This window comes from Anomaloglossus baeobatrachus, chromosome 1, assembly GCF_048569485.1.
Source record: "Anomaloglossus baeobatrachus isolate aAnoBae1 chromosome 1, aAnoBae1.hap1, whole genome shotgun sequence".
Lineage (NCBI taxonomy): Eukaryota > Metazoa > Chordata > Amphibia > Anura > Aromobatidae > Anomaloglossus > Anomaloglossus baeobatrachus.
The window spans coordinates 46622575-46631717 of NC_134353.1; the positions used below are offsets into that span (position 1 = coordinate 46622575).

The 9143-nt window shown below is 47.0% G+C and overlaps 1 protein-coding gene across 2 annotated transcripts in view; it reads left to right on the plus strand.

Annotated features, from left to right (window-relative positions):
* CTNNA2 (catenin alpha 2) overlaps positions 1-8775 on the plus strand; it is a 3064502-nt gene extending 3055727 nt beyond the window's left edge. For both annotated transcript variants that reach the window (XM_075346593.1, XM_075346583.1), the window contains exon 20: positions 7535-8775. In XM_075346593.1, coding sequence (XP_075202708.1) covers positions 7535-7822 — 288 coding nt within the window. In that variant the 3' untranslated portion in view covers positions 7823-8775. The remainder of the gene's footprint in view (positions 1-7534) is intronic.
* The last annotated feature ends 368 nt before the right edge of the window (positions 8776-9143 follow it).

The window sequence follows — 9143 nt, forward strand, 5'->3', positions numbered from 1 at the left end:
AATGGGTGTAGTGTGGATTTACCAGGGGACCGGAGTTCACTCTCTTCCTCTCCCAGAATGGGGCATCACACCGCTGATGGGGTGCAATGACCTGTGGCGACGGAAGCCTCAGGGGCGCCACACTCCCCCACAGCAAATCCCAGCACGTCCTCGGGCTGAAAAACAACAAAAACATGTGGAGAAACTGCAAAATTTTTGTTATGCAAAACATAAAACAATAAAACATTTCTTCCCTTTATGGGAGGCACATATCAGTGAACGTTGCGAACTTCTTATAAAGAAAACTCTAAGTGTGCACTTTCAGTCCATTGCACGGTTTGGCAAATCCCCCATAATTCTGGTAGGGGGCACAACAGGTGCAACTAATTACATTTTTGGCTACAACAAGTCCAGTAGCCCAGCAGTTCGTTTCTTTCAATCAAACAAAATGACACAATCAACCAGCCATTAAGTCCAATGGCCTGGTTACATAGGACACATAAACAACATACCAGCCACTAAGTCCAGTGGCCTGGTATGACATGCCACATACACTTCCACCGAGGCCCACATTCCAGTTCAGTGGCCCGGTAGCACATAACATGGGGGGTGACGTCTTCAAAAAGAATAAGGGGCAAAACACAGCAGGAAAGGGTGTCGTCTTCGAAAAGAATGAGGGGCAAACAGGGGCTATTTACAGTTCAGCAGCTCTTCATCTTTACTCTTCATTGCAGGGGTCCGTCTTTGGCAGGGCCCTGGGCAGCATGTAGGCCATGGAGATCCTGGTCTGCGTTTCTTGCGTGGCTGTCACAGGACCTCTGCTCAGTTCTGTGACCTGGGTCTGCCTTGAGGTAGTGCTGCGGCTGCTGCTGACAGGAGAGACGCCGCACGCTGGCATAGTGCGGCGCCACTCCGGTTCTTCTGAGGCCGTCTCCTCCCGGGCCTCCCGCTCCTGCTGGTACTCCTGCACCAATCTCCGGCAGGTCAGCTCGTTTGCCAGTGCGGTTTCCTTGGGGCGCAGGGGCTTTTGCAGTCCCCTACTCTCTATGGGCGCTGCGTCCCAGTGCACTCCCGGGGATGTCGCTCCCAGGAGACTCACAGGGGGACTCGGTAGGGGGCCCACTAGCTGGTCGGGGTCCACCCCTCCCCAGGCTCCGTCTGCGGGGGTTTCGGGCAGGCCTCCGGTGCCCCACCGAGCATTTGCGGGGCTGGCGGGGAAGGCCTGCGGGACAGTGGAGGGACAGGGCGGTGGCGCTTGGTGGGTCAGTGGGTCCGGACGGGTCGGGGCTTCACATTGCTCACCCGGTCGCTGCTCCGCGGCCTCCATCCTGTGGCCCACACTCTCCGGCACCATCGGTGTTTCACTCCGCCGGTCCACCTCTGCTTGCAGGTTACGCAGTCTCCGAGCCAGGATTCGCATTTCCTCCCGGAGCAGGTCCAGCTCGGGATCCATCTTCCCGGTCCCAGGTGTACACTCCTGCAGCCTCTCTGCCATGCTGCCGACCTGGGGAACGCTTGCTGGATTACTGCTCGGGTGCTCGACCACGCCACTCGGCTTCTCCCTTTCCCTTCTCGGCGGCGGGGCCGGAGGCTGCACTTGCATCTGGCGCCAGACTGGCGCCCAGCCCACCACGACCGGCATCACTCCGCTTGCGATAAGGTACATTTTCGTTGTCTGCTGGTCTGGCTTTTTAAACTCTGTCTGCCAGCCGGCCAGCTTATTTGGTCACCACTTCTTTTCCTTCCGCTTTCTACGGCGGGCACCGCTTCGCGCGCTTTTCTTGGACAAGGGGGCGGGGCTTCTCTTCGCGCCCTTTCTTCTTGCACGCCCCCCTTCTTCCCGCTCTCAGCAGCGCTAATGGCGGCGGTTTCTCAGTAAAGTACACAGTCTGTCACACGGTTCTCCAGGCGCACAGTACCCGGTGTGACCGGGCACGAAATCCTGTTCGTGACGCCAAAATTGACTCGCCCACCCCAGGGCTATGGGACACTCGGTGCCGGGCCGGACTAGTCCGGTGGTAGTCAGTGGTGGCTGGGCCCGGCTCCGTGGCCCTGGTGGGTGTCAGTAGAATAAGTGGCTTAAGTTAAAGTTTGTGTTCGTGACGCCACCTGTGGTATGCGGCTAATAAGCCGCCGCTGCTGTGTGAGGCCTCCGGGATGATATTATGGCAGCAATGGTAGTACTGCTCCCCACAGGTGGAGCAATGCCCGGGGCACAGTTGGTGCTTGTAAATGTCTATGCAGATGAAATAACTGAGGCAACTTCAGAGGTGCAGTTCAAGTTCTTTTACTCACAGTTCTTGTCAGGGCAGGCAGAACCCTTGGACTGCTGGGACCGCTGTCAGGGACCTCCGTCTTCTGGGTGATTCAGAGTGTGAAATCCGGTACCCTCTCTCTTAGTGTCTCTTTCTCTGCTGTCTTCACTAGCCTTGCCTTTGTTAAGATGGACTTGGCTTGGCCTCCATTACAGCCTCCAGGCTGGGGGGTCACCTGTTGGCTGATTACCCCTTTTCTGAAGGGCTGCTCTGGGTTCTGGCCCTGGGAGCTTACAACGTCCCTGGGCCTCGGTTTTTACTGTTTGGAGATTGTCTTTTCACTCCTCCAGTCTCTAGGGACCGTCCCCTGTCGCAGCTAATCACTCCACCGATGTCACTGTGGACCAGGCCACCGCAGCCTGCAGCTACTCGTAGCGCCTCTGGGCCCTCGGCTTCGGTACCCAACAAGGACAGCTCGTGGTACCTACAGGACTACCCGCGGCCCTGCGACCCTTTCTTTCCTTCTCTTCTTTCTCCTCCTTGCCTGCCTCAGCAGGCCTCCTCCTCCCTCCTTTCTCTCGTTCTTCTCCTCCAACTACATGCTGCTTCTCTCACTCCCTGAGGTAAACTGAAACTAACTTGACCTTCCTTTCTCTATCTGCTCTCTGGTGGCTCCTCCCACCTCCCCAGTTGCTAAGCTACCACCCTATGGGAGCAGGGATGGGTCTTACAGCCCCTCTCAGCATGCAGCATGGGAGGGTTGCCTGCCACTTTCCCTGGTCCTGTGTGTCCCTAGCAATGGGTGTAGTGTGGATTTACCAGGGGACCGGAGTTCACTCTCTTCCTCTCCCAGAATGGGGCATCACACCGCTGATGGGGTGCAATGACCTGTGGCGACGGAAGCCTCAGGGGCGCCACAGTAGCTCCTGTGGGAATTATGGGTGCTAAAAATAATATTTCACTGAGGTTTACACCTCCATTTTATGATATAAATAATCATTGGGGATCCATAGTAGAATAATCCCAAAAATGGGGGAGTTGATAATCTCACGAAAAATCCATCAAAAATTTCAGGATGGAAATCCCCTTTAAGCATATATTTTACTTGTTTTTATTAGAAGCAAACCTTGTGGAAAATCCCTTTAATTTGTGGCTTTGGCCTGGGTTTTCAGCCAATATAATACATCTCACTATTTGTATACTGCCTTGGTTTCTGGATATATTAAATGCGCCATCACAAATCTGTTGGCTGACGCTCAGACAGGCCGGCGGACCACATAGAAATATGACGGCTATGGGTAATAAATCGCCTCCTTGTACCGGGGGTTGCTGGATCTAAAAGCTGCGTTTTTTATGGTCAACATATATTTCTGGCTTTGGCCGGAGACGCTCTTGTTTAATTTCTGGTTTATGCTCTCGATATTTGATATTAATTAAATGATGCATGTTTTGTTTTCCGCTTTTTATACTTTATGGCTTTCTTTAAGTGATCCGTCTACATAAAAGCCGGCGTTTAACAGCGGCTGACGTCAGATTTGCTGCATTGCTTCTATTTTCTATACATATCTTTTTCTTTGCTCTCTTCTCTTAAATCATTGGTAAAGTGTATTAACAATGGCCTAAAGGGTAAAACATATCCGGATATCGTGTCTCTACTTTATTTGCAAATGTATAAAATTATATCTTAAAATCCAGAGATAGGAAATTTAAGACAATAGGTAACAGAGTCAGATCGGAGCATCAAAGGAGCCACCGGTGGACCTAGCATCTCACAGAATATTCAGCCCCTAAAGGGTACTTTGCACGTTGCGACATCGCTACTGCGATGTCGTCGGGGTCAAATCGAAAGTGACGCACATCCAGCGCCGGTAACAACGTCGCAACGTGTAAAGCCTAGAAGCACCGATAAACGATCACAAAAGCGTCGTAAATCGGTGATCTGTGTAGTGTCGGTCATTTCCATAATTTCGCTGCAGCGACAGGTACGATGTTGTTCCTCGTTCCTGCGGCAGCACACATCGCTGTGTATGAAGCCGCAGGAGCAAGGAACTTCTCCTTACCTGCCTCCACCGGCAATGAGGAAGGAAGGAGGTGGGCGGGATGTTTACGTCCCACTCATCTCCGCCCCCCTGCTTCTATTGGCCGCCTGCCGTGTGACGTCGCTGTGATGCTGCACGACCCGCCCCCTTAGGGAGGAGGCGGGTCGCCAGCCAGAGCAACGTCGCAGGGCAGGTAAGTGCATGTGAAGCTGCCGTAGTGATAATGTTCGCTACGGGAGCTATCACAAGATATCACATCTGCGACGGGGGCGGTGACTATTGCGCTCGGCATCGCTACAATCGGCTAGCAATGTCGCAGCGTGCAAAGTACCCCTTAGATGTTTCATAACCAAACACATTTAATCACTTATTAATAGGAATTAGTTGTCATTTGTTTAGGCACGCTGCAAATTTTTGTTATTTTTATGTTCCCCTTTATCCCAGTGCCAAAACTTTTTTTAATCTTTCTGACCACATACACATACAGTTGAAACCAGAAGTTTACATACACTATCTATAAAGAGACATCTGCATGTTTTTCCCTCCGTTCTCTATAAAGACACATCTACAGATGTGTATTTATAGAGAACAGAGGGAAAAACCTGCAGCTGTGTCTGTATAGAGAACAGAGCGAAAAACCTGTGATGCACCCCAGGGCTTTGGGGTACTCAGTCAATATATTTATTGGGACAGCTCACTGGGTGGCCGTTGCCCAGTTCCGTGACACTGGGAGTCGCTTAAAAGAGGTTCTGTACATGGGAATGATAATAAAGTTGTTGTCATGATGCCACTTGCCGGTTGTGGCTATTTACTTGGAGCTGCCGCTGCACAGTCTCTCGCAGCTGGGGCTGATGTTGATGGCAGCCTGGATGTTGGGCCCTCCCCAAGTAGGGCCAGACCCCAGGGGATAGATGTTGGTGTTTGTTGATAATACAGGGCGCGGAAAGAAGGTAGGCCACGCAAGGGATTGCAGTGTAACTGGTTCTTTTACTCAGTGTTGTTGTTGCTGGCAACCCAATGGAGGCTGGTCCTCACCACTGGTCCCGTTAGTTTCAGTGCCAGTGTGGTGACCTGGTGGCTTTCTTCCCCTGAACCTGTCTCTGATTGGTGGGTCCCCTTGGCTTGGAGCATCTTGGGGTCCCCTCCTGGTTGTCTCTTAGTCTTAGTCCGTAACGTGAACCCTGTTGGGCCAAATCTCTGTCTCATTCCCAAGTTCTCCCATCATTACTGTGCCCCGAACTTTTAGGTCGGTGAAGTCCTGGATGGTCCCCTCACTGTGCAGATTTTATCAGGTCTTCCTGGAGCGTTTTCCCCGCCGGTTCTATGGTTCCGAGAGTACTCCACCGTACTCCTTCGGCAACCACACGCCTGAGCCTGACAGGTCACTGCTACACTCTCCCATCAGTACTGTTACATTCGTCTCCTTTCACTTCCACTTACTGACTATCTCACCCCTCCTCCCTGGTTGTCATCTAGTGGACTGGATCAGTTCCACCCCCAAGTGGCCATCCATTAGGTCCAACCCTAGCCAGTCACAAGTTTTGGGGGTGAGAAAACAGGGATTGTATGAATGTTTTGGTGTTACCGGTACTGGTCTTTTGGGTTCCTGGGGATAGGCCCTGCATCTTTGACTGTATGCAGTACCTTGTAGTTCCTGATGGCTCAGGGGCGCTACACCTGCTGATGTGTCTTTATAGAGAGTATATGTAAACTTCTGGTTTCAACTGTATTAGGGCTTGTTTGTTTGCAGGATGTGTTGTACTTTGGAATGATGCCATTTATTTTACACTTAATGTATTGGAAAAGTCGCAAAAAATTCCATACGTAGAGAAATTGTAAATAAAAAACAATTCAGACACTGCTTTTTGGAAAAAAATTTACGCTGCACATTCAGTACAACTATGGCAATTCCAAACATGTCCAGTTTTTTTATTATTTTTTAGTGTCAAAAATTTGCAAACAAAAAAAAGGGGGTATGTGTCGCCATATTCAGAGGACTCATAATGTTTACATTTTTATGTCAATGGACTTGTGTGATGACTTATTTTTTGAACGACGAGATGACATTTTTATTTACACTATGTTGGAATAGGTATGCCATTTTGATCGCTTGTCATAGCATTTTTTGTAGTATTGCAGCTACCCATTAACTTAATTTTAGCATTCTTGATTTTTTTGTTTTGTTTACACTATTTACCGAATGGGTTATTTTTTTTTATATTTTTTATACTTTGATAGATCAGACTTTTCTGAATGCGATGGTACAGCATATATGTATTTTTTTTTATTATTATTATTATTATTATTATATTTATTTTTTATTTATTTTTAATGGGGCAAAAAGGGGGTGATATGAAGTTTTTTTTTCTTTTTCTTCATATCTTTGAAAAAAAATGTGTGTTTCACTGCTCTTAATATTCCTCATAGGGAACTATAATCTGCATTGCTGCATATAATGAAAATCCCAGTCCCCTTTGAAGCCCGGCCAGGCTGTGTTTCAAAGAAGTGCTGTGATGGCAAGCCCTGAGGTCTTTAGCAGATCCTCTGCTGTCACAACAACCCATTAGGGACAAGTGATCACGTCATGGGACCACCAATGGGTTTATAGAATGCCAGTGAGTGTTAAATGTCGCTGTCAGAATTTGACAGCGGAATTTAACAGGTTAACGAACGCTTGTTAGGGGCCGGTCCTGGCTGGAATACCCAGCCATCACATGCTCCATACACCTGCTCCCAACTTACATCGTACATATATTGTAATTGTCGTGAAAAGGCTTAGTACAATAATGACTTAGACCTCCTACCATCCCGTCAGATCTTACATTAAATATGGTGAGAAATTTTTAATTGGATTGGTCCAGCCATTGAAACCTTTATTGGTCATAAAGATGAAATTTTGGTGACTTGTTATCTATAACTCCATAGTCAACCGTAGTCAACTGGAGGTTGACTGGAGGTTTCCAGGTTGTAGACTCTCTTCTTTACAGTTTCTATAGCTGTTTCCATATATTTAATCTCTGTAGATAGAAATTAAAAATGGTGACATTCTTCTACTTTTCCCGATCAATTCAGGGAATCTAATTTGACTCCCAGACATTTCTGATCTTACTACAATGGAGGTCTCATAACCTTTACCTTTGCCTTAGATCATAGTTGGAAGTCTACTCCATGTTTGGTTTTGTTTAGTTTTAGGAGAAACAAAGAAAGATATCTTCATTAATACATAAAAAAATGACCCCTTTGTGTTTTATTTTCTTGCAGTTGGACAGTGCCACGTCCCTTATTCAGGCTGCCAAAAATCTGATGAATGCCGTTGTGCTCACCGTGAAGGCCTCTTACGTAGCCTCCACCAAGTACCAGAAGATCTATGGTACGGCAGCGGTGAACTCACCAGTTGTATCTTGGAAGATGAAGGCTCCAGAGAAGAAGCCACTAGTAAAAAGGGAAAAACCAGAAGAATACCAGACCCGAGTAAGAAGAGGATCCCAAAAGAAGCACATCTCGCCGGTCCAGGCTCTTAGTGAATTTAAAGCAATGGATTCATTCTAGAACTTTAGGCTTTACTAGCAAGATATTTTTTTTTAAAGAAGTCATTTTGTATGCTTACCTGCCGACTTGTATGCGTCCGGCATGAACTCAACCTTAGCAGTGTCCATTTTGCATGCAATCCCCAAATTTTATTGGAGTTAAGATACATAATAAAGCAAGTCCATTGAACGCTGGTAAAATTATACGTTTTTGCCCTTTTCCGGCCCCTTTTATGCTTTAGATCCAGATGAGCATTCAACAGACAGAGGACAAAAACAAAAAATGAATACATACAAAAGAAAGGGAGCGCGAAATGCATGCAGGAACCATTAGGTTGGCAGGTATCTTAGGTAAGAGATGAAAGACTTATGGTAGATCATTCAGCTTGTAATGCTTTTGTTTAGTGCAATCTATGCCTAGCAAATATGCCTAAATGTGTGGCCCAGATGATAAGCGTACATCCTTGTGATAGTATGTGGCTTTTTAAGTATCAATTAATAACCTTAACCTAAGGCTTATCACTTATTATTGTGTATTCTGTTCTCTATGTTACAAAGTGTTATTTAATATGTTACTAATTAGTCCCCACTACCCAGAACTGATAACCTAACAGCTAGCTAAGTCTATGTATTGGTGTGTGTGAAGCACATTGAGATGACATGGAATATTTTGTTGGTTTTGACATTTGGACCTGGAAGTGGATTTGTACACGACATGCAGTGGTGGCATCCAATTTTTGCAGTCTACGTGTCCAGGTAAAGGGTCAATGTCACTAGTCTAGAGGCTACATGAATATTAGTATGATGGCTGCCACCAGTGTATACGTGGGGTTTCCATTTTTGACACATCCATTTGGAAAACATAACAATGTGGCAGCTTAAAGACAAAAAATTTAGATATTCAGCAGCTTGGACTAGAGGTGCCGACCATGGCTTTGTACCCAGTAACTCAATAAAGTCATAAATTCCCTCAAATTGGTTTCTTTATTTGTTTTCTAGTCTTATATGTCACCATTTATGTTAAATTTGAGGTTTATCATACCAATCATGAAATTTTCATTCTTCAAAAAGGAGATGGACCACTAGGATACAGTAAGTATAGCCGAGAGTGGATGATTGGCACACCAAGTTTGTATTCTAGATTAGTATTTTTATTATTATTATTTATTATTATAGTGCCATTTATTCCATGGCGCTTTACAAGTGAAAGAGGGCATACGTACAACAATCATTAACAGTACAAAAAAGACTGGTACAGGAGGAGAGAGAACCCTGCCCGCGAGGGCTCACAGTCTACAGGGAATGGGTGATGGAACAATAGGTGAGGACAGAGCTGGTTGCGC